The sequence below is a fragment of the Osmerus mordax genome, chromosome 7 (genome assembly GCF_038355195.1).
Source record: "Osmerus mordax isolate fOsmMor3 chromosome 7, fOsmMor3.pri, whole genome shotgun sequence".
NCBI lineage: Eukaryota > Metazoa > Chordata > Actinopteri > Osmeriformes > Osmeridae > Osmerus > Osmerus mordax.
Genome location: NC_090056.1, coordinates 21,269,247 through 21,294,871, shown reverse-complemented (window position 1 = coordinate 21,294,871; position 25,625 = coordinate 21,269,247). Strand labels below are relative to the sequence as shown.

Below are 25,625 nucleotides of genomic sequence, written 5' to 3'. Positions count from 1 at the left end.
TCTTCATACTTATGTCTGTACTGATGTATGAGATTGATTATTCTAATACGGTTTGATAGAGAGAAAACTAATAAATAAATTCTATGAACCCTTCCATGCAAATGATTGTACAAGTGAGCATATATGTGTGTACCTGTGTGTGAAACTTGTGTGTGTGTGTGTGTAGATGCAAGGCTGTTATCTTTTCATTAACATCTTCACACTTCTATATTAAGACACTATCATACACATCTTTACAGTCACATGACCTGGGAGATCAGTCCTCAGATCTGATGTCAGTTTCAGTATAAAAGCAGATTAGCTGGAAGAGTTGTGGTAACGTGCATCACAGGAAATAGAAGAGATATAGATTATAGAAGCTGCTGTCTCTGCCCTCAGCCCACTCACCAGTCAGAAGTCTTCTACAGCCCAGTGGAGACCCAGTCTGAGAGAGAGATTGGTTCCTGTCCTGATGCTGGTGGTCATGTTCTGGAGCACACACTGGAACTCAGTGCTACCCTGCCCAGTGGAACCCTGCCCAGTGGAACCCTGCCCCGTGGAACCCTGCCCAGTGGAACCCTGCCCCGTGGAACCCTGCCCCGTGGAACCCTGCCCAGTGGAACCCTGCCCCGTGGATGCACATAAAACAGAACAGGCAGTTATCTCTTTATAAACATGTCTTTAGACTTCTACATGTTGACATCTTAATATGAGCTGGGAGATGGTGTTAGTTTCAGGTTATGTGTAAAAGCAGATTAGCTGGAAGAGTTGTGGTAACGTGCGTCACAGGAAATAGAAGAGATATGGATTATAGAAGCTGCAGTTTCCATCCTCGGCCCTCAGTCCACTCCCCAGTCAGAAGTCTTCTACAGCCCAGTGGAGACCCAGTCTGAGGGAGAGATGGTTCCTGTCCTGATGCTGGTGGTCATGTTCTGGAGCACAGGTAGGGCTCTGTTGTATCTGTACAGTGTAGGATACAGTACAGACATGGATTACTATATTTAATACTGTCCTATACTGGTATAGACCTGAATTAGTGCCAGCTTATGTTATGTTGATCAAAATGTATTAGGGTTCTCTGTTAAATTGTCTTACCACCACAAACATCGAAACATGAGTTCATAATAGAATTCCTTACATGCACAATAGTTGAAACAGTTGTCATAATTGTAGGCCTAATTCACCATAGCCAGCCCCTTTTAAAGCAGCTGAATATCGGTTGTAAAAGCGAATTTGCTTCAAAATAACGAAACAGAATTTTCCTTTTTTCCTTACTATCCTTAGTTTCATTTAATTGCGAATGCCTTTGTTAATCGCATTAGTTCAATCGCGGTAGCCTACTGCACTCCTTGGATTATGAAGAGGACACCTGCAAGAAATGTATTTTATGTATTTTCAATGTAAAATTGTAAACAAACAGGAGTGATAGTGCTGTAACAGGAGTGATGGTGCTGTAACAGGAGTGATGGATTGTAACAGGAGTGATAGTGCTGTTAGAGGAGTGATAGTGCTGTAACAGGAGTGATGGTGCTGTAACAGGAGTGATGGTGCTGTAACAGGAGTGATAGTGCTGTTAGAGGAGTGATAGTGCTGTAACAGGAGTGACGGTGCTGTAACAGGAGTGACGGTGCTGTAACAGGAGTGACGGTGCTGTAACAGGAGTGACGGTGCTGTAACAGGAGTGACGGTGCTGTTACAGGAGTGACGGTGCTGTAACAGGAGTGATGGTGCTGTAACAGGAGTGACGGTGCTGTAACAGGAGTGATAGTGCTGTTAGAGGAGTGATAGTGCTGTAACAGGAGTGATAGTGCTGTAACAGGAGTGATGGTGCTGTAACAGGAGTGATGGTGCTGTAACAGGAGTGATGGTGCTGTAACAGGAGTGATGGTGCTGTAACAGGAGTGATAGTGCTGTAACAGGAGTGATAGTGCTGTAACAGGAGTGATAGTGCTGTAACAGGAGTGATGGTGCTGTAACAGAAGTGATAGTCTTCTTCCCTCCCCCCAACCCTAATCCTAACCCCTACACCCCGTACCTGCCTCCCCTCCCCCCTCCTCCTCCCCCTCTCCCCCAGCAGTCTCCACGCAGCGTCCCTTCTCCTGTGAGTCTGCGGGCCCTGCTGACATGGTGCTGCTGGTGGACGGCTCCGGCAGCATCGGTATTATCAACTTCCACCAAGTCGAAGTGTTCCTGCAGGGCCTGGTCACGCCCTTCCCCATCGGCCCAGACAGGGTGCAGATAGGTGGGACTTCTTCTGTGGTTTCTGTCCTTTCCCCCCTCCCTGTTTGACCTCCCTGTGACCTCTCTGTGACCCCTGACCTCAGCCCTGACCCAGTACAGTGATGACCCTCATACCGAGTGGCAGCTCAACGACTTCACCACCAAGGACCAGCTGCTGGATGCTGTCAGGAGCTTCAGATATAAAGGGGGCGGCACCAACACAGGTACACAACCACTTCACAGGTAAACACCTTCACAGGTACACAACCACTTCACAGGTAAACAACAACACAGGTAAACAACACTGTGTGTGTGTATGCCTGTGTGTGCGTTCCTGTGTGTGTGTGAATGTGTGTGCACGTGTGTATGTGTGCGCATGTGTGTGTGTGTCAGGTAAGGCCCTGTTGCACGTTCTAGAGGAGAACCTGAAGGTGGAGTCTGGCGCTCGGCAGAACGCGCCTCACTTCCTGGTCCTGCTGACGGACGGGCAGTCTCAGGATGACGCCATCGCCGCCGGCAACCACCTGAAGAAGACCGGCGTGGAGATCATCGCTGTAGGTGAGAGGAGGAGGAGGAAGTGTGTGTGTATCTCCTCTGTGTGTGTGTCTGTGTGTGTGTGTATATCTCCTCTGTTGGTGTGTGTGTATATCTCCTCTGTGTGTGCGTGTGTATATCTCCTCTGTGTGTGTGTGTGTATATCTCCTCTGTGTGTGTGTGTGTATATCTCCTCTGTGTGTGTATATCTCCTCTGTGTGTGTGTGTATATCTCCTCTGTTGGTGTGTGTGTATATCTCCTCTGTGGGTGTGTGTATATCTCCTCTGTGTGTGTTTGTGTATATCTCCTCTGTGTGTGTGTGTGTGTATATCTCCTCTGTGTGTGTGTGTATATCTCCTCTGTGTGTGTGTGTGTATATCTCCTCTGTGTGTGTATATCTCCTCTGTGTGTGTGTGTATATCTCCTCTGTGTGTGTGTATATATCTCCTCTGTGTGTGCATGTGTATATCTCCTCTGTGTGTGTGTGTGTGTGCGTGTATATCTCCTCTGTGTGTGTGTGTGTGTATATCTCCTCTGTGTGTGTGTGTGTGTATATCTCCTCTGTGTGTGTGTGTGTGTTTATCTCCTTTGTGTGTGTGTGTGTATATCTCCTCTGTGTGTGTGTGTGTGTGTGTGTGTATATATCCTCTGTGTGTGTGTGTGTGTATATCTCCTCTGTGTGTGTGTGTGTATATCTCCTCTGTGTGTGTGTGTTTGTGTATGTCTGTATATCTCCTCTGTGTGTGTGTGTGTATGTGTGTGTGTGTCCAGGTGTGAAGGACGTGGATATGGCTGAGCTGAGGCAGGTAGCATCGGAGCCGCCTCACATGAATCTGTTCTACCTGGATGAATTCCCCCTGCTGAGCTGGGCGGGGGCGCGCCTCGCTCACATCCTCTGTGGCAAGATGGAGAAGCACAGCCTGGCCAAGAGTGAGGGATGTGTGTGTGGCCGGGTGTATGTGTGTGTGTGGGAGGGGGTGTGGGAGGGGAAGTGTGTGTGAGTGTGTGTGTGTGTGGCCGGGTGTATGTGTGTATGTGTGTGTGTGGGAGGGGGTGTGGGAGGGTGTGTGTGTGTGTGTGGGAGGGTGTGTGGGAGGGTGTGTGTGTGAGTGTGTGGGGGAGGGTGTGTGGGAGGGTGTGTGGGAGGGTGTGTGGGAGGGTGTGTGGGAGGGTGTGTGTGTGAGTGTGTGGGGGAGGGTGTGTGTGTGAGTGTGTGTGTGTGTGGGAGGGTGTGTGTGTGTGGCCGGGTGTATGTGTGTGTGTGTGTGTGGGAGGGGGTGTGTGTGGGAGGGTGTGTGTGTGGGAGGGTGTGTGGGAGGGTGTGTGGGAGGGTGTGTGTGTGAGTGTGTGGGGGAGGGTGTGTGTGTGAGTGTGTGTGTGTGTGGGAGGGTGTGTGTGTGTGGCCGGGTGTATGTGTGTGTGTGTGTGTGTGTGGGAGGGGGTGTGTGTGGGAGGGTGTGTGGGAGGGTGTGTGTGTGAGTGTGTGTGTGGGAGGGTGTGTGTGTGAGTGTGTGTGTGTGGGGGAGGGTGTGTGTGTGTGAGGGTGTGTGTGGGAGGGGGTGTGTGTGGGAGGGTGTGTGTGTGAGTGTGTGTGTGGGAGGGTGTGTGTGTGAGTGTGTGTGTGTGGGGGAGGGTGTGTGTGTGTGAGGGTGTGTGTGGGAGGGGGTGTGTGTGTGGGAGGGTGTGTGTGTGGGAGGGGGTGTGTGTGTGGGAGGGTGTGTGGGAGGGAGGGGGTGTGTGTGTGGGAGGGTGTGTGTGTGAGTGTGTGTGTGTGAGGGTGTGTGTGTGTGAGTGTGTGTGTGTGGGGGAGGGTGTGTGTGTGTGAGGGTGTGTGTGTGTGTGGGGGGGGGGGGGGGTGAGTGTGTGTGTGTGTGGGGGAGGGTGTGTGTGTGTGAGTGTGTGTGTGTGGGGGAGGGTGTGTGAGTGTGTGTGTGTGGGGGGGAGGGTGTGTGTGTGTGTGAGTGTGTGTGTGTGGGGGAGGGGGTGTGTGTGTGTGTGTGGGGGAGGGTGTCCAGTTTGATTTTTGGTTCATAGGAAAATGTTTGAGCACCCCAACACTATGTTAGGGTTAAAGGGTTAGGGTTAAAGGTCAGGGGTTGTTTCTGGACAGGACTGGACAGAGTCAGAGGACCTGACTGTCTCCTGTCTCTCCAGGTTCTGATGTGAGGTTGGAGGGAGGAGATGGTGTATGTGTGTATGTGTGTGTGTGGGAGGGGGTGTGGGAGGCTGTGTGTGTGTGTGTGTGTGTGGGAGGGTGTGTGGGAGGGTGTGTGTGTGAGTGTGTGGGAGAGGGTGTGTGGGAGGGTGTGTGTGGGAGGGTGTGTGTGTGGGAGGGTGTGTGGGAGGGTGTGTGTGTGTGGGGGAGGGTGTGTGTGTGTGAGGGTGTGTGTGGGAGGGGGTGTGTGTGTGTGGGAGGGTGTGTGTGTGGGAGGGGGTGTGTGTGTGGGAGGGTGTGTGGGAGGGTGTGTGTGTGAGTGTGTGTGTGTGAGTGTGTGTGTGTGTGAGTGTGTGTGTGTGGGGGAGGGTGTGTGTGTGTGAGGGTGTGTGTGTGAGTGTGTGTGTGTGTTTGGGGGAGGGGGGGTGTGTGGGAGGGTGTGTGTGTGAGTGTGTGTGTGTGTGGGAGGGGGTGTGTGTGTGGGAGGGGGTGTGTGTGTGTGGGAGGGTGTGTGTGAGGGTGTGTGTGTGAGTGTGTGTGTGTGGGGGAGGGTGTGTGAGGGTGTGTGTGTGGGGGAGGGTGTGTGTGTGTGGGGGGGGGGTGAGTTTGTGTGAGTGTGTGTGTGTGGGGGAGGGTGTGTGTGTGGGGGAGGGTGTGTGAGTGTGTGTGTGTGGGGGGGAGGGTGTGTGTGAGTGTGTGTGTGTGGGGGAGGGGGTGTGTGTGTGTGTGTGGGGGAGGGTGTCCAGTTTGATTTTTGGTTCATAGGAAAATGTTTGAGCACCCCAACACTATGTTAGGGTTAAAGGGTTAGGGTTAAAGGGTTAAAGGTCAGGGGTTGTTTCTGGACAGGACTGGACAGAGAGTCAGAGGACCTGACTGTCTCCTGTCTCTCCAGGTTCTGATGTGAGGTTGGAGGGAGGAGATGGTCGCTGTGCTGGTGGAGTGGAGATGAAACACCAGGGAGAGTGGAGGAGAATGTTTGGTTGGTCTATCTGGGGCCTGGAAGATGCATTTGTAGTGTGCAGACAGCTGGACTGTGGCTCTGCTGTTTCAATAGGATACACTGATGGTGATGAAGAACATGCTGTATGGCGGTTTAAACCTGACTGTGTGGGGTCTGAGTCTGCGCCGAGGGAGTGTGGAACAAATGAGAGATGGTTCCACACTTCCTCTACCCTGGAGGTGATCTGCTCAGGTAGTACACACTTAATGTTGTTATATTCAGCTGATAATGTTGGCAGTCACACATTACTGAGTCTCAACCTGTCTCAGTAGATGTTAGTAAAGGTTTATAATAGACTACAGCCCCCTACAGCTGTAATCATGAATAGTTTCTGGTATCGTGATGTTATCGTTTATCGTTTCATACTGATGGGATTATCACAGCTGAATGAGAGAAGTGTTTGTCCTGCTTTTGAAATGTTCTCTCTTTACTCCTTTGTTTGCAGATATCCTGTTCCAGCCCAGACTCTCCCTGTCTTCCTCCATGCTAGGGGTCTCCCAGGACCAGCAGCAGGGGCTGCAGGTGTTCAGGGACCACAGCTTCACCATCACCTGCTCCATCCAGCCACAGTACCCAGGAGGCTCCTTCCACCTCACCTTCACTGGCTCCAACACAACCCTGAGACACACCCTCACAGCTGTCAATCACTCTGCCAACTTCCTCTTTCCTGCTGCCGACCACGCCCACCAAGGAAACTACAGCTGTGTTTATGAAGTCTACGTTTTCTATCATAACTTCACCTCTGAGAGTGAGCTCCTCTCTCTCACTGTAGCAGGTTAGTGAGACTGGAGTTTAAAAGCACAACCTGCGACTTTGAAGTCCATCAAAATGGCTGCCTTTATACATTTCTGGAAACTTAGTGGGGGCTGGTCTTGAGGAAACTTAACTGCCAGTCACTTGAGTCCTGTGGTGATCTGCAGGTAGACACCCCCAGAATGTGTCAGTAGCAGTCACCTAGGTCACTGCTCATCTCCACAGTCTAAAAACAAGTAGCAGCACTTTAGACTGGAAATGGAAGTTACAGGATGTGTCTTTACCTTGGTAGTTGACAACCTGATCTGATGATGATCACTCTCTTCATTTGCTGTGATTCTGTTCCAGCCAATCCTCTGGCAGCTTTCATCATCAGAGTGGTGGTGGTGCTGCTGACTCTGCTGACGTCCAACACTGCCCTCTATCTGTACTTTAAGGTACTGTCGTTTGTTCATGTCACAATTCTCAGGGTTTTCCCCTTTTCCTGAGCCTCTTGTGTTGTGTCTCTCCAGACCACCAGGAAGCCTGCAGAGAGGGGGAGCATAGAGCTGGTCTCCCTGCATTCCAGTGCTGAAGCTGGGCCAGGAGAGGAGAGAGCAGCCCATAGGATGGAGCAGGAGGAGAGTGCTGTCTAGACGCTGATCTGAGGTCAGACATGGAGTCCCTGCCAATGGTGACTGACAGCACTGGGAGAAGCTGGTCTGATCCTGGATCTGGGTCTTTGGACCAGTTCCACCAGGATTTCTTTAATATCGGCAACATTATATCCATCATCGAGTGTTAATCACTGTTTTATCTTTACTTGTTATATTAGCTGGAATAACTGTTAAAGGGTAACTTTTTTATAGCATATATTTGTTTCAGCATGGTTACTTCATTAACCCTTGTGTTATCTTCGGGTCATTCTGACCCATCAGTCATTGTGACCCACCGTCGTATTGCGACAGATTTACCGCATACAAAGACAAAGTGAAGCATTTTCTTTTAACAGCTAGGCTGTCTCAGACCCCCCACATTGCAAAGGTTAAAAGAAAAAAATATATATTTGTTTTTGTATTGGGTAAAATTGGGTAAACACAACGATGGTTCGTTATGAACCTTTGGGTCATGTGACCCGAAGGCAGCACGAGGGGTTAATGATGTTCAGGGTTTCCCGCAGAAAATGTGTTAGTTAAGGTTGTAGGGTGGGGGGGGGGGGGGGGGGGGCGTAGTTAAGGCGGCAGGCGTGTGTTGCTTACGCGGCCCGCCTTAACTGAAAAGTGCTGCAGGAAACCCTGATGTTTACTTGAATAACTTAGTATCTGTTATATTTTGCATTATTATGCAAAATATTGAATGAATGAAATAACTATGGATGTCCCTTTCTTCATGAACTACCAGAATCAAATGATAATAAACAATAAGAATTTTTATTTTTACATTATTATTATTTGTAGGGGTGCTTGAGCATCCCTAAAAAGGGTCTAAAATCGCCACTGAGCTGTGCAAACCAAAACAACTTTTAAAAACGTGAATTGATCTTCTTCAGTTTTTCGTAAACGGCGTTTCACCTCCACTACAGCCCTGTTGGCCTGGGCCTAATTTAGCCCCGCCCACAAAAAAGTTTGGTCGGTAAAGAATATATTGTGCTTATTGGGTGTGCTTTGCCTTCGGCAAGGGCACAACCTTTGTTCTCTCACATATATATTATTATTATTATTTTTATTATTCTTTTTGCCCCCCCTAAAACTCAGTCAATATTTGGCCTACATAGACAAAGTAGGCGTCAAAAGTTTTGTCTTGGTAGCGATTGAGTTGCTTCTATTGGAATTTACGTTCCGTTGCATGGTTTAGGCTGAAGTTAAGTTTTTGTGGTGAAAAGTGAAGCTAACGGTGGCTAATTTGCTAGCCACAGTCAATGACGTTACTAACGTCACTACGTCACTAACGTCACGAAAACCCGCGTGACTACCTTTGGCAGAACATTCGTTTCGCATCTGTTAACTTGGGGGATAGCTAGGCTAACTATAGCTTTACTGCAAGGCAGCTGCAGAAACGCCACAAGAAAAGAGGCCAGGGTGATAACTATTTACTCATTTTACTTTGTGATATGACACACAATTGTGATGTGTAATGTACAATATAAGCTGGTATTATTAAGGAAGTACATCTACTTTCGGAAACAGTAGTCTACTATTTCACTGAAGTATTAGCATCATGACATTAGCCTGTGTTGCCCGGGCAACACATACTACAATGGTCTATGATGTAGCGTTATCTGTTTTCAATCGTTAAAATAAACATTCCTCACATATACATTTTCGTTGTAGGATTTATTCTGACATTAGTAAACGATTTGTTGGTGAAATTACCATTACCTGTCGTGTCAAACCAGTGTAGCTCACTGCAACGCTGTAGCTTACGAGACACACTACAAAAACATCTACACTACACAGCTGTTTAGGAAGTCAAACAGCTACAGAACATGTTCGGCTACTAACCTGAACTTCATTGCCACAGCCTAAACTTTGTCAATCTGTTCATGAAAATAATTAATTTCAGCCTAAACCGTACAACGGAGCGTTAAATCCAATTCAACCAACGCAATCGCTACCAAGATGAACACAGCAGTAGTCTAGTACTGTACCGTAGTAGTACAATTTACAGGGGCAGCTTCTCCACACAGGGCTATATCGCATTTTGCGTTGTTACTGACAATGGTCGCTACCAGTGAGCTTTTTATGAATGAGCGATTTTCCACTAAATAAATGTCAAGCTTATTTACGTTTTGGGGGGCATATTTTCAGTTAGCAGATGGTACTGTTTGAATCGCGATTCAATCTTCTACTGCCGGTAACATCGTAGAATAATCTTCAAAGGGGGTTCTTTATTCATGAATGAATGCAATATGACTAGGCTAAATGCTTGAAAATATCACGAGAAGGGAAAAACTTAAAAGGACGTTTAAGTCATAGAGATTAGGTCAATTTTTACACCGGTCTGCCAAATTTATTCGTTTTGATTCAACGATGAGGCTGCCTCTTGCAGGGGAAATGAGAAGACATCTATTTCATTCTACACTTCACTCGTATTTTCAGTTGTAAATGAGCAGCAAAAAAAACATGCTTTTAAATCTATGTAATCTTTATAAATAATAAGTATGCATTTTTATATAACATATACAGAAATATCAGTTGTAAAAATGTCATTCAAAAACGGACCCCTGTGCAACCGACGCAAGCAAGCACACCCTACAATTTCCCCAGAAATTGTACCCTCTCTAGTTAAAGTTATGCATTGTGTTTATTAAAGTTATGAACTTAGAACGTTGCAGGAGTTGGTGGAGAAGGGCCAGTGAACCTTTTGCTATTGCTACGAATGTGAGAGTCCGGAACAGAGGGTTACGACTAGGTCAAGAGTGATACTGCTTGACCACACTAGAATTGTACTGGACTAAGAAGGTTTCCGCTATTTTACTTAAGAGTGTGCTATATCAATATCAACATGACTGTTGCTGTATCCCATGTATCAGGTCCCTGTGTAACAGGATCATTGTCTCGGCTGTGGAGAACCCGACAAAGGGGTTCCAAATGCCGTTGCTGGGGCTGGCTGACCAGGACGAGGAGGCGGTGGTTGGTCCGGGCTATGTTGATTGATCTCTGGTGTTTTCAGAGATCAAAAGAGGGATTAAAGAATATATTGTGCTTATTAAAGTTATGCATTGTGCTTATTAAAGTTATGAACTTAGAAGTGTGCTCAGGCTTAAACATTGGGTCTCAGACTGGGTGTGGGAAGCAGGCTGTTCTTTGTGTCTCTATCTCTTCATTTTCAGAAACAACCTTGAAACCGGGTGGAGACGGCACCCGAGCAGGTGGGACGCGTAGGCAAGAACAACTCCCTGATGCACGAGAGAACAAGCTCAACCCTTTTTTGATACTTGTGTTTCAATTGCACTGTATAAATATATGCTGGGGAGGGACAGATAGCCAGTTGGACTTCGTGAACCAACCCAAACTCTGTTGCGGGTAGGGAAACGTAGACAACCCCAAAGCTCTGTACTTGTTGATTTCCAACTGCTGCATTAAAGCTGATATTATCGGACCTCTGCGACTCCAGACCACTCTTTCTAGAACACAGATTTGTGTCATTGAATACTATCATTACATATTGGATTAGACACAGATTTTGAATCCTTCATCGGGAAGTTCGGTCTGGCATTGCTCCGTTGGGGAAAAACTATGCCTGAACAAGAGCCATTCGTACCAATCTAATTGTCAGGGAGGGCTTTATACAATAATGGACAGATGATCAACAGTAACGTAATCAACCACGTCACAAAAGAGTGCTTGGGTTGAATTCGTTTTCAACAAACATGGCTGTCGCTGGAGAGCTGAGATGTGATGATTCTTTGTATTCTTTGCTGAGATGTGATGATTCTTTGCTGAGATGTGATGATTCATTGTATTTTTTGTAATATTTTTTGTAATATTTGTATTTTTGTATTTTTATATTGTAATTTACGGCAACTTATATTTATCCCACTTAGTACTGCTAGTTTATGTACCCTTAGTATAGTTAGTCCACATATTTAAATTTTAGGTATATGTTTATTGTATGCACCTTCCTGCCAAAGCAAATTCCTTGTCTGTGCAAACTTTCATGGCGAATAAATCCCTTTCTGATTCTGATTTCTGATTCTGATTCTGCCATCAAGTCTGTTTTAGAAGACATCGACAGCGCATTCATACACTCCCACATGAGCCCCCGAGGGACTCGGTCGAACGCCTTTTCCAAATCCACAAAACATGTGTAGACTGGTTGGGTGAACTCCCATGCACCCTCCAGAACCCTGCCGAGGGTATAGAGCTGGTCCACAGTTCCACGGCCAGGACGAATATGATGGAGAGTCAGACAGTATTAATATTGAAGTCTAAAGATGTGTTTATGAAGTGTGTACTATAAACTGTTTTGACTTGTTCTCTCTGTGTGTGTGACTGCATGTGTGTTTGTGTGTCCCCATGTGCAGCGATGAGATTCCTGACTCGAGCTTGAAGGTGTATTATATCAACGTGATCAATGTGCTCGAAACTGTAGCAGCTTGTTAAAGGAGCAAAGATGAGAACCTGCCACAGTAATGGAGTCACCACAGGACAGAACCTGACAGTCATGGAGTCACCACAGGACAGAACATGACACAGTCATGGAGTCACCAAAGAACCTGACAAAGTCATGGAGTCACAACAGGAGACAGAACCTGACAGTCATGGAGTCACCACAGGACAGAACCTGCCACAGTCATGGAGTCACCACAGGACAGAACCTGCCACAGTCATGGAGTCACCACAGAACAGAACCTGACACAGTCATGGAGTCACAACAGGAGACAGAACCTGACACAGTCATGGAGTCACCACAGGAGACGGAACCTGACAGTCATGGAGTCACCACAGGACAGAACATGACACAGTCATGGAGTCACCAAAGAACCTGACAAAGTCATGGAGTCACAACAGGAGACAGAACCTGACAGTCATGGAGTCACCACAGGACAGAACCTGCCACAGTCATGGAGTCACCACAGGACAGAACCTGCCACAGTCATGGAGTCACAACAGGAGACAGAACCTGACACAGTCATGGAGTCACCACAGAACCTGACACAGTCATGGAGTCACCACAGGACAGAACCTGACAGTCATGGAGTCACCACAGGACAGAACCTGCCAGTCATGGATTCACCACAGAACCTGACACAGTCATGGAGTCACCACAGAACCTGACACAGTCATGGAGTCACCACAGGACAGAACCTGACACAGTCATGGAGTCACCACAGGACAGAACCTGACAGTCATGGAATCACCACAGAACAGAACCTGACAGTCATGGAGTCACCACAGGACAGAACCTGACAGTCATGGAGTCACCACAGAACCTGACACAGTCATAGAGTCACCACAGGACAGAACCTGACAGTCATGGAGTCACCACAGGACAGAACCTGACAGTCATGGAGTCACCACAGAACCTGACACAGTCATGGAGTCACCACAGGACAGAACCTGACAGTCATGGAGTCACCACAGAACCTGACACAGTCATGGAGTCACCACAGGACAGAACCTGACAGTCATGGAGTCACCACAGAACCTGACACAGTCATGGAGTCACCACAGGACAGAACCTGACAGTCATGGAGTCACCACAGAACAGAACCTGACACAGTCATGGAGTCACCACAGGACAGAACCTGACAGTCATGGAGTCACCACAGAACCTGACACAGTCATGGAGTCACCACAGGACAGAACCTGACAGTCATGGAGTCACCACAGGACAGAACCTGACAGTCATGGAGTCACCACAGGAGACAGCAGTAAAAAATAACATAACATTTTAATATCATTTCATGGTACAATGTAGAACTCCTCAGGCATAACTTCCATGAGCTCATCCTCTGACACTGCACCCAAACCCTGACCCTTCACCTTTACACTGGTCATAAACATCATCCAAAAGATTCAGTTAGAAAACAGAGACAGAGAGAGAGAGGGGAGATAGACAGAAATACAGGACAAGAAAGATTTTGTGCAAAATAAGTAAAACATCTTCAGGGGTCAGAGTTCATATCTGCTGGAGGAGAAGTCTCCTCTGGTCCAACTCCACAAGCAGGCGCACACACACACACACACACATTACACAGTAACACACACACACACACACACTTTGGCCCGCGTGGTGTTGAAGGAAAGAGGCTGATTGTGATCTGAGCCTCTGTCTCTGCTGATGGGAGGAGGGAGAGAGAAGGGAGGAGGGAGAGAGAAGGGAGGAGGGAGAGAGAAGGGAGGAGGTAGAGAGAAGGGGGGAGGGAGGGAGAAGGGGGGAGGGAGAGAGAAGGGGGGAGGGAGGGATGCAAGGAGAGGGAGAGATGGAGGTTGAAAGAGGGATGGAGAAAGAGATAGAGAGGGAGAGAGGGAGAGAGGGGAACCAGAGGCACCACCCTCTAGCAGTTCTCTCTCATGGCCAGCAGGAGGTGCTGTTGCACCAGAACCACACCTTAAGCTTTCCACACATGCAAACACACACACGCGCACACACACACGTCAGTGCTCGCTGGACAATAAAGAATACAAAATAAACCGAACATAAAATAAAAAAAAACTTAAATACAGCTGACAGAGAGAGTCAGTCGATCTTGACGGCGGCGTAGATTCTGCGGATGAACACGTAGGCAGCGTAGAAGCCCATGGTGCCGGTCAGCAGCCAGAAAGACAGCACCATCAGAGCCGTGTAGCCCAAGTACAGCAGGGAGGGGATGACCTCCACGATGTCCAGCTGGGGAGCACACACACACACACACATATACACACACACACACACACACATATACACACACATATACACACACACACACACGCACACACGCACACACATATACACACACACACACACATATACACACACATATACACACACATATACACACACACACACACGCACACACGCACACACATATACACACACACACACATATACACACACATATACACACACAGATTACACTCTGGTTTATGAAGCTATTACACGTCTAGTGTGTGTGTGGTTTCTTCATAAGAGGCAGGTGTTCTGAGAGCAGGAGCTGTTGTTGTTGTTTACCTTGTTGACAAAGTAGAAGACGGCGTAAACAAGGACATAGAAGGCGGAGCCTCCCGATACCAGGAACGTTCTCCACCACCACCGGTAATCCTGGAACACCAGACACCATGTACACACAACATACACATCACGTACACACAACGTACACACCACGTACACACCACGTACACACCACGTACACACCACGTACACACCACGTACACACCACGTACACACAACGTACACACCACGTACACACCACGTACACACCACGTACACACCACGTACACACAACGTACACACAACGTACACACCACGTACACACCACGTACACACCACGTACACACAACGTACACACCACGTACACACCACGTACACACAACGTACACACAACGTACACACCACGTACACACAACGTACACACAACGTACACACCACGTACACACCACGTACACACAACGTACACACCACGTACACACCACGTACACACAACGTACACACCACGTACACACCACGTACACACCACGTACACACCACGTACACACCACATATAGTGTGTGAGTATGTGTGGAGTGTGTGTGTACCTCAGCGCAGAGCTGGAAGTAGACCATGACAATGCTGATCTGGGAGCAGGACACCACTAGGATGATGAACACCAGGAACAGGAACCCAAACAGGTAGTAGAACTGGTTCTCCCAGATGGCCTGCAGGGGGCGACCACACACCCGTAACCCAAAAACATAACCTGAAACCTCCATCCATCCATCCATCCATCCATCATCTTCTGCTTATCCGGGGGTCGGGTCGCGGGGGCAGCAACCTAAGCAGGGAGGCCCAGACGTCCCTCTCCCCGGCCACGTCCACCAGCTCTTCCTGGGGGACCCCGAGGTGTTCCCAGGCCAGCCGAGAGACATAGTCCCTCCAGCGTGTCCCGGGTCTTCCCCGGGGCCTCTTCCCAGTGGGACGTGCCCAGAACACCTCACCAGGGAGGCGTCCAGGAGGCATCCTGATCAGATGCCCGAGCCACCTCAACTGGCCCCTCTCGACGCGGAGGAGCAGCGGTTCTACTCTGAGCCCCTCCCGGATGACCGAGCTTCTCACCCTATCTCTAAGGGAGAGCCCGGACACCCTGCGGAGAAAACTCATTTCGGCCGCTTGTATTCGCGATCTCGTTCTCATAACCTGAAACCTGTCATCTGTAATCTACGCCTAACCCTAGCTCCTAATCTTAACCCCAAAACTATTCCTCACTATTAAGGCCAACCCTAGATGTCCTTATAACCCTAAAACACAGTAAGAAAACCTTGGAAGAGGAGGAGAGGAAGAGGAGCGGAAGAGGAGAGGAAGAGGAGGAGAAGATAAGAGGAGAGAAGGAGAGGATGAGAGGAAGAGGAAGGCAGCAGGGTGGTACTCACACTGAAGATGAAGAACAGCTCTATGAACATGGCTCCGAAGGGCAGGATCCCCGCCATCAGGATGCTGCAGAGCAGACACAGCATGGTGATTGGTTAGGCTTCCAAAGGGCTGTGTGGTGATTGGTTAGGCTTCCAAAGGGCTGCATGGTGATTGGCTGAGCCCCTAGAAAGCAGCGTGGTGAAGGGCTGATGACTCACCCCACAAACTTGTTCATGTACCAGCGCTGCTCTGGGACCTGTCGAGGGATCTGATTGGTCCGGACAGGGTTGTCATAGGGCTGCTTGCGGAAGCCGAAGTAGTATCCCAGATAGACAAGAGGCATGGAGATCCCAAACCACATGCACAGTAGGGCCAGCATGGTGGTGAAGGGGACCTGGGACACACACAGACACGCATTATACCCTGACCTGGCACTGAGACTGAAGAAGTTTGGCATGGACTCGGTCATCCCCACTAACCTTTACAGATGCACTATAGAAAGCATTCTGACTGCATCACAGTGTGCTATGGGAGCTGCACAGACAGGAACTGCAAGGCCCTACGTAGTGTGGTCCGGTCTGCTGAGTTCATCATCGGCAGGGTTAACCCTAACAGGACACCTACCACAGACCATGTCTCAGGAAAGCTGGCAGGATTCTAGGAGACTGTTACCACCCATCCTTCAGTCTCTTTACCCCGTTGCCTTCTGGCAGGTGATACCGAAGCATTCGGTCTCGCTCACGCAGACTGGACTACAGTTTCTTTCCAAGGGCCATCAGGCTTCTGAATGGACACTGATCTTCTCAGGCTTCTGAATGGACACTGATCTTCTCAGGCTTCTGAATGGACACTGATCTTCTCAGGCTTCTGAATGGACACTGATCTTCTCAGGCTTCTGAATGGACACTGATCTTCTCACTGGTCACTTTACACCAAGACCGTAACCCTAACCGTAGCCCTAACCCTAACCCTAACCGTAGCCATGGACTCAACATTGGGGGGGACAATATTTTATTTTATTTTTATGATAATTTTGGACAGCGTGCATGATTGCCTCTCATAGCCTAGCAACTTTATATTTTTATTTAAATATGTTGGGGGGGACATTTTGACCAGATTTGAATATTGGGGGGGGATGTGTCCCCCCAATATATATTATGACGACGGCCTTGCTTTACACACTCACTTTCAGCTACTGGTTGCACTATCAGCAATATAGCACTATTGTACTTCACTTGTCTTAGGTTAGTATAGGTTTATAAGGTTAGTATAGGTTTTTATGTGTATTATGTGTATTTAGAGGTTTAGTATACTGTATTGAATATTGTATATTATTTGTATATTAGGAGGTTTACTATATTTTAGCTTATCATAGATGTAATCTATGTTCTGTGTACTTATGTCATGTTATGCCAAGTTGCTTTGCGTTGTCTTGTCCTAAGAATGTCAGTGGGCAGTCTGACCCTGTGTTCTGTGCATCTGACAATAAAAGACTTGAACTTGAGCACTGTTACATAACATCTTTATGTGTGTGTGATGTGTGTTTTCCCTAACCTCAACACCTAACCTGAACCCTACGACTAAGCCTGTGTGTGAGGTGTGTGTGTGAGGTGTGTGTGTGAGGTGTGTGTGTGAGGTGTGTGTGTGAGGTGTGTGTGAGAGGTGTGTCTGTGAGGTGTGTGTGTGAGGTGTTTCCCCTAACCTCAACACCTAACCTGAACCCTACGACTAAGCCTGTGTGTGAGAGGTGTGTGTGAGGTGTGTGTGTGAGGTGTGTGTGTGAGGTGTGTGTGTGAGGTGTGTGTGTGAGGTGTGTGTGTGAGGTGTGTGTGTGAGGTGTGTGTGTGAGGTGTGTGTGTGAGGTGTGTGTGTGAGGTGTGTGTGAGAGGTGTGTCTGTGAGGTGTGTGTGTGTGAGGTGTTTCCCCTAACCTCAACACCTAACCTGAACCCTACGTCTAAGCCTAACCCCCTAGCACCTGAAGGTGTTCAGCTCACCGCTCCAGAGGAATGCTCTCCCCAGATGAAACAGTTGAGGATGAAGCAGATTCCAAACACTACTGCAGGATACAGGGTGGCCGTCTGGAACACACACACACAACATGGTAAGGTAGAGGGGTCAGAGGTCAGGGTAGAGGGGTCACAGGTCAGGGTAGAGGGTGGTCAGGGTAAAGGGGTCAGTGTTTATGTTCCTGTACTCACACAAAAAGCTCCTTTCCTCCAGCGATGGCCCTTCAAGGTGCGGTACAGTCTCCCAGCGAAGTAGCCCCCAAACACCCTGTTAACAATTACCCACCAAGCACCCAGCAGACACACTATAAGCACTCCAGACCATCTGGTCTGGAGTGCTTAACTCTCTACAGAAGCTAGGTTACTGTTTGTGTGTGTGTGTGTGTGTGTGTGTGTGTGAGGAGTGCATTATCTACTCACCCCATGAACATGAATAGGAAACAGGAAGTGGTCATCAAAGCCCCTCTGCTGGACGGAGACAACATTCCCAACATCGCCACGACTACAGATAGACACAACACACACACACACACAGAGCTGGAATCAACACATGGCTGGAGGTAGCAAGCATGAGACAGTGTGTGTGAGGTGTGTGTGTGGTGTGTGTGAGGCAGGGATGGAGATTTGAACTAATTTCACTATACGAATAGTATCCAAAATTATTTTCGAATATCCGCATAATCTATTTTTATTAATGCGGTTACATTATGTAATTAGCCTGACATGACGCAAAGCATACAGTAAACACATGAACCCCAACACATTCTGTGTGTTGTGACTGTTAAGCTATTAGATTAAATAAGGGTTAAATAAAGAAAACAAATGAAAGATCAATTTATCAACATGACGAAAAGACAATGAACTTGAAAAAACGCTGCATCTTCAGACGTATAGGCTCTTAACTTGGCGGAATAGCGCTGAGCCTATTATTATGTGTAATAAAAAGTTTACAAAAATACATTGGACGAAATTAAACACATTGGGTAGGCTATCCTCGATAAAAACGAAAGACACACATGGAGAAATATTGCATATTAACTTGGATATTAACTTGGAACTGGAATCCTATAGGATACGGTGCTCCACCACACAATGCAAACATAAATAGCCGACTATGCTAGCTCTACATGGTTACTGGTTAAAAATAAAAATAAAAGCCACAACTGCATTAGCCATACGCATTTTTATTCAGGAAATGAGCATATAAACATGCTCAGGGGAGAGGTGAATACGGAGTCGATATACGAGCAGGCCAGTGTAGAAAAGACTCTGCAGGAACTGAGGTTGCTGCGAGGTACTGCTCAGCCAGGAAACTAAGCTTCTTGTTGCGCCAAATGAAATGAAAGGAGACTCGCAGCAGAACGCAGGGTCACGTAGCATACCTTTTTTGATGGTTTTCATCATTTCTAACGTCACAACTATTAGAATTCACACCACGACGCGGCGGTTTTTCATTAAAAAAAGAAAAACTTAAAAAAATTTAACTATGCTCATAAGTATTCAAAAAAAGTATTCGAATACTAACTTACTTTAGGATATCCGGATATTCAATTAACCACGCCCATCCCTAGTGTGAGGTGTGTGTGTGAGGTGTGTGTGAGGTGTCTGTATGATGTGAGGTGTGTGTGAGGTGTGTGTATGATGTGAGGTGTGTGTGTGAGGTGTGAGGTGTGTGTGTGTGAGGTGTCTGTGAGGTGTCTGTGAGGTGTGTGTGAGGTGTGTGTGAGGTGTCTGTATGATGTGTGAGGTGTCTGTATGATGTGTGTGTGAGTTGTGTGTGTGAGGCGTCTGTATGATGTGTGTGTATGATGTGTGAGGTGTGTATGATGTGTGAGGTGTGTATGATGTGTGAGGTGTGTGTGTGTGAGGTGTGTGTTTGTGAGGTGTGTGTGTGTGAGGTGTGTGTGTGAGGTGTGTGTATGATGTGAGGTGTGTGTGAGGTGTCTATGATGTGAGGTGTGTGTGTGATGTGTGAGGTGTGTGTGTGGTGTGTGTGTGAGGTGTGTGTGTGAGGTGTGTGAGGTGTGAGGTGTGTGTGTGAGGTGTGTGTGTGAGGTGTGTGTATGATGTGTGAGGTGTGTGTGAGGTGTGTGTGTGAGGTGTGTGTGTGTATGATGTGTGAGGTGTGTGTGAGGTGTCTGTGATGTGAGGTGTGTGTGAGGTGTCTGTATGATGTGTGAGGTGTGTGTGTGGTGTGTGTATGATGTGTGAGGTGTGTGTCTGAGGTGTGTGTGTGAGGTGTGTGTGAGGTGTCTGTGAGGTGTCTGTGAGGTGTCTGTGATGTGAGGTGTGTGTGAGGTGTCTGTATGATGTGTGAGGTGTGTGTGAGGTGTCTGTATGATGTGTGAGGTCTTACAGATGACAATGAGGATCATGCAGAACAGCTGGATGCCAGACCCCAGCAGGGAGCTGAGCACCATGGGATAGCGTGGGGGGCGGAACACATCTCCATGGACGTTCTTCCAGCCGGACTCCTCCATGGTGTCCTCCTGAACGCACATACCACACACACTTTAGAACATCCCTCATGTTCTGTGTGTGTGTGTGTGTGTGTGTGCGTGCATGTTCTTACTATGTCGTCCTCTCTGTTGTAGTTGGCAATGTCCTTCCTCAAGGTTCTGATGATGATCATACTGAGGATCCCTGGGTACACACACACACACACACAGCAGGTGATTATAACAGTAATACAAGGCTCAAGTGAGTATAGAACACACACACCTCACACCACACCACACAGTGCCTACCGGAGAGGAAGAACACCACCACTACAGAGTTGACGATGGAGAACCAGTGGATCTGAACATCACTCATGGTGAGGTACGTGTCCCAGCGGGACGCCCACTTTACCTGGCTCTCCTGGGGACACACACACAGATGAAAGACACATGCTAACTTGTACATGGACATACACAAGCATTAATCAACTCTTACACACACAGCATATATCAATTCAAACACACAAACGCACAGGACATGCCCCCCCTCTCACCTCCCAGTGGACAGAGTAGGTGAAAAGGACATGGTTCTCCTGGGAGGGGTCTATCTCCTGGGGGGCCGAACCACCGGCCTCCGGAAGAGTACACGCCCCCTTTCCATCAGCCTTCAGGTCTAAACACAGGAAGTCAGGATGAACACACAGGAAGTCAGGATGAACACACAGGAAGTCAGGATGAACACACAGGAAGTCAGGATGAACACACAGGAAGTCAGGATGAACACACAGGAAGTCGGGGAGTCTGTTGGCTGAGCGGTGAGGGAAGCGGGCTAGTAATCCGAAGGTTGCCAGTTCGATTCCCGGTCATGCCAACTGACGTTGTGTCCTTGGGCAAGGCACTTCACCCTACTTGCCTCGGGGAATGTCCCTGTACTTACTGTAAGTCGCTCTGGATAAGAGTGTCTGCTAAATGACTAAACGTAAATGTAAGTCAGGATGAAAACACAGGAAGAGGATGATAGATGCGGGAAGAGAGGGAGAAAGACAGGAGGGCCCTACCTTCCACCTTCACACTCTGAGGAACCACCTCGAAGCGGACCACGCGGTAGTTATGATCCTCCTCCTCCTCCAGCTTCTCCTTGTGGAAGTAGAGGATGAAGGAGAGGTGGTTGTGGAGGTAGAACTGGAGGGGATAAGGAGAGGAGGGGGGAGGGGAGGAGGTAGAGAGGAGGGGAGGCAGAGAAAGTAAGATAAAGGAGTTCAGAGCTACAGTACTACCCAGATCAGATCTCCAGCAGCAGGTTAGTCTCCTCCTAGGTTCAACATATCAAGGATGAGACAACGGCATCATCACAACACAGGAGGGTTTCAAGTCTGTCTGGTCCATATCTTGGGCAAGGCACTTCACCCTACTTGGTTTGGGGGAATGTCCCTGAACTTACTGTAAGTCGCTCTGGATAAGAGCGTCTGCTAAATGACTAAATGTAAATGTATATCTACCGTTTTTTTCGGAAATAAAACTGCGATTTAAAATGTTTCTTGTGGTGGTGGGTTTATCTCTCGAAGCGGCACACAGAACGTTTTTATAACAAAACAACAGTATAAACACTTTTTTAGTGAATGCTATTTAACCCGTTGAGTAGCGTCGCATATATGGGATCGTTCAAATGCGGGTCTCACAGCGTAACGCTGCATATATATTTGTTCATTATGTTTAAATGTTCACTGTATGCATCTGCCCACCAAAGTAAATTCCTTGTTTGTGACCACTTACTTGGCGATTTAACACAATTCTGATTCTGATTTATGCAGCCGGTGAAACCACCTCCCAGCAATCCTTAGCATTGCATGTTAAGGACGTCTGCTAGCATGGTAGCAGCATTGCAGGTTGGGATGTCTGCTAGCATGGTAGCAGCATTGCAGGTTGGGATGTCTGCTAGCATGGTAGCAGCATTGCAGGTTGTGATGTCTGCTAGCATGGTAGCAGCATTGCTACGAGTATTATGCTAGCTAACTTAGCCCGGAAGTTAACTAAAGCTAGCTAGCTACCGTTTCGGAAAAATAACTTACGCTTTGGGGACCGTCAGAAATATTTAGAACTCACGCTTCTCAAGGTAAATATTAGTTAATTCCCAGGCAATAGAAAACATACATTACGCACTTTCGTTTTCGAAGTGTGTTACACAATGGCATGCTGTACTGCCTATACTCATGCATTGCTTGGTATCATTGTTCCCGTATCAAGTGCGGCATATATTCCAGTGCGGTTTATACTCAGATTTACAAACACAAAGCTCCCATTCTGGTGGGGTGCGGTTTATAGAAAATGCGGCTTATTTTCAGAAAAATACGGTGGTCTGTCTGGTCCATATCTAGTCTGTCTGGTCCGTACCTTGCCGTTGTCAGAGAAGCCAAGTCTGTAGCCGTGTTCAAACTGAACATCTTTAACCGCGTCCTTCCTGTGCTCCTCCTCCAGACCGCCGCCCCCGGCCCCCCCCTCTCTGCTGGGGTAAAACTCCAGACGCGTGGCCACCGGAAGGTTGTCTGCAATCCTGGTGTTTAAACAGGGATTAAATAATGTACTGATCTACTGGTAAAACTGGGAGAGGAGAGGTAGGTGGAAAAGGAGCAGGACTAGGAGGAACAGCACTAGGAGGAGCAGGACTAGGAGGAGCAGGACTAGGAGGAGCAGGGACGAGGAGCAGGGAGGAGCAGGACTAGGAGGAGCAGGAGTAGGAGGACTAGGAGGAGCAGGGGAAGGAGCAGGGAGGAGGAGCAGGGAGGAGGAGCAGGGATGAGGAGCAGGGAGGAGGAGCAGGGAGGAGGAGCAGGACTAGGAGGAGCAGGACTAGGAGGAGCAGGGATGAGGAGCCGGGAGGAGGAACAGGGGAAGGAGCAGGCTTACAGGTGGATGTAGTACTCCTCCTGGATGCGCTCGGCCACCAGCTTGCTCTGCACCAGGCTCAGCGTGAACCTGGAGCACACCTGCTCACACTTCCTGTCCTGATTCATCAGCACCGAGTATGGCGTGTTCACGATGCGATCACCTCGCAGCACCTCCCCTGCACACACACGGAAACATACGCATGCACACGCATAAACACACAGAACAACAGACACACACATTAGTTCTCTTGTAGTAGTTCATCTAAGGGAGCCATACAAGGGCTTTTGCATGTCCATCACACGCACGCACACACACACACGCTTACCCAGGTTCTCAGCCTTGTAGACCACCTTGGCAGGCTGACAGAAGGGCAGGGAGTAGTACTCATAGGGCAGTTGGGTCCTAGAGCTGGTCAGCTTCACAGCCTGAGGGGGGGGAAGCGCAGACTGAGATCAGCAGCTCTCTGGGTTCCACTCAGCCTAGTTACACTTTAATACGTCCTGCACAGACGTGTCTATGCAGGTGTGACCACGCTGCAGACTCGGCCTACGTTCTGCTACCTTGATTTCCACGGCGCTGCCCTGGTGGAAGTTCATGGGAGCGACGCCAGGCACGTAGAAGGACTGGGCCACCGGAAACACACACACAAGGAGCATGCCCCATGTCTCCTGAGAAGCGCACACACAAAGACACACACGTGTAACCGAGTTGAAGTGGTTAAACTCACTGACCGCGCCATGGAGGAGCTTGCTGTTGGGCGGCACAGCTAAAGCAGTGGTTATAAAAGGTCCCGTTTACAAGTCAGAGGTCCCCAGTCGAAACCCTAACTGCCACAGACTTGCCAGGGAAAGCCTGTGTTTACCGAACCTTTTGTCCTTATGATATCCGCGCATTGCGCCAGCACGCAGGTGTCAGTGCTACGCTGGAGAAGGCTTTAAAGGCAACTTCAGCGAGACAAATATGAGAAGGATTTGAACTGTGTACTCTGACGGTGATTTACTAGCTAGATTCGCATGCTATGACGAGTTTATTGACAGTTAGTAACAACGTCAATTCTTCCCATGAGCGATCTCTGCTGTGGCACGGGTTTAAAACGAAGACCGCTAGAAGCTAGTTTACTACGCAAAGACGGTGGTTTTTGGCACGTTTGTTAGCTTGCTAGCTAGTTAGTGTTTGCTAAGAAAAGTGAAGGCGAAATGGCTGGCTAGTTTGGTGTAACTGGGCTCTGATAAGTTCTAATGAGAACCTAGGTCTTATTACTAATCATTCTAACTGTTAACCTTCTAATCTGCCCACGAATTGTGGGTATCTAGTACCTACACAAACGCGGAAATCGATTTGGATAACCTAACTAGCTAGACTTGCGACGTGTACAGATACGTTAGCATAGCTAGCTAACAAGCAAGTTAGTCAGCCATACTGGGTTAGCCATCAATGAATGCCAGCTAGCTAGCTACTAGCCAGCAGGATTAACGCTAAAATGCAGCACATTTAGTTTATGACAACATGGAGAAACACAGATGCTCAATGTGAACTAAATGTTTGATGGTACTAGACTGGCAAGCCACATGATCACATCGTCTTTAAACGCTATGCGCTAGCCAGCCAACTATCTAGCGTGATGGTATCTTCTCAAGCTGAAACAGCTGGGAACTGGCTAACGACGTTAGCTCTTAACGGTAGCTACAGCATCGTTAACTGCCTATTATGGTCACCAGAAACAGAGAGACATGCAATTAAAGCACCTCTTCTTTATTGTACTTGATTACATGTACGTATTTTGTGACATTTACGTAACACAAAAGTCACATTAATGCGTAACAACGCAAATCGAGTATGGTTTACATGACCACAGTTTCATTATTTTGCACCTACCATAGCAGCGGCTGCCATCTTGAATACACGTGTACAGGGTTGCCAGTTCGTTCAAGTACTTCCTCTCAGATCCGGTATGTCAACACATCAGATCAATGTGTTGCTCTGGTGTTTTGTGTTGTTGTTGTTGGTCTAAGGTCGTACTGCCTTTTCCTTCTGAACTTAATGCAAAGATTTACGCTAATTCGATAAAGAACCCTAGAGCCTTGTATCGGTTGAAACATACCTGGCAACCACGTCTCAGTAATATCATTAATCGTCAGTTATCCCTTACAAAAAAGAAGTATACTTCAAGTTTATTTTGTAAGTATACTTAGTATAAAAATTATACTATTATCATGGTACTTAAGAGTATACTAGCAGTGTACTAGCAGTGTACTTATTTATATACTATTTTTGTACTAAGTAAACTGAATTGGCCCACTTTTTAGGTCATTTAGTACTCTTTAAAGTACACTTATAGTGTATTTGAGGTTTACTTTTGAATACTGTAAAGTAGCCTGTGTAGTGCACTTTCAGTTCATAAAGTATATTTCTTAAAGTACTTCAAAGTATACTTTGGAATACTCTATAGTAACCTGTGTAGTGCACTTTCAGTTCATGGAGTATAGTTCCCAAAGTATGTCAAAGAATACTTTGCAATACTTTCATGTGCACGTTCTATTACTGTATGTACATCAAGAACTAAACTTGTTAAATTCCAAATTTCCCTGATTAAGTAGTATATTTAAATGTTTAAGGGCCTTCTTCACACGCCGCTGATC

The 25,625-nt window shown here is 47.7% G+C and overlaps 2 protein-coding genes across 2 annotated transcripts; one reads left to right on the top strand and one right to left on the bottom strand.

Annotated features, from left to right (window-relative positions):
• Nucleotides 1-879: 879 nt before the first annotated feature.
• Nucleotides 880-7,388, top strand: LOC136945542 (collagen alpha-4(VI) chain-like). The gene is made up of 8 exons (XM_067239425.1): nucleotides 880-922; nucleotides 2,054-2,221; nucleotides 2,304-2,423; nucleotides 2,593-2,757; nucleotides 3,506-3,664; nucleotides 6,338-6,667; nucleotides 6,994-7,082; nucleotides 7,158-7,388. The coding sequence occupies exons 1-8, from the start codon at nucleotides 880-882 to the stop codon at nucleotides 7,278-7,280; spliced, it is 1,197 nt and encodes a 398-aa protein (XP_067095526.1). The 3' UTR covers nucleotides 7,281-7,388.
• A 5,613-nt stretch (nucleotides 7,389-13,001) lies between these two features.
• On the bottom strand, nucleotides 13,002-24,880 carry tm9sf4 (transmembrane 9 superfamily protein member 4). The gene is made up of 18 exons (XM_067240077.1): nucleotides 24,862-24,880; nucleotides 23,547-23,654; nucleotides 23,312-23,411; nucleotides 23,005-23,161; nucleotides 22,492-22,651; nucleotides 21,159-21,282; nucleotides 20,655-20,773; nucleotides 20,410-20,521; nucleotides 20,235-20,305; nucleotides 20,019-20,151; nucleotides 18,083-18,164; nucleotides 17,855-17,930; nucleotides 17,651-17,734; nucleotides 15,873-16,048; nucleotides 15,675-15,738; nucleotides 14,844-14,963; nucleotides 14,281-14,370; nucleotides 13,002-13,959 (listed from the first exon to the last, which is right to left on the bottom strand). The coding sequence occupies exons 1-18, from the start codon at nucleotides 24,877-24,879 to the stop codon at nucleotides 13,810-13,812; spliced, it is 1,944 nt and encodes a 647-aa protein (XP_067096178.1). The 5' UTR covers nucleotide 24,880; the 3' UTR covers nucleotides 13,002-13,809.
• Nucleotides 24,881-25,625: the final 745 nt, after the last annotated feature.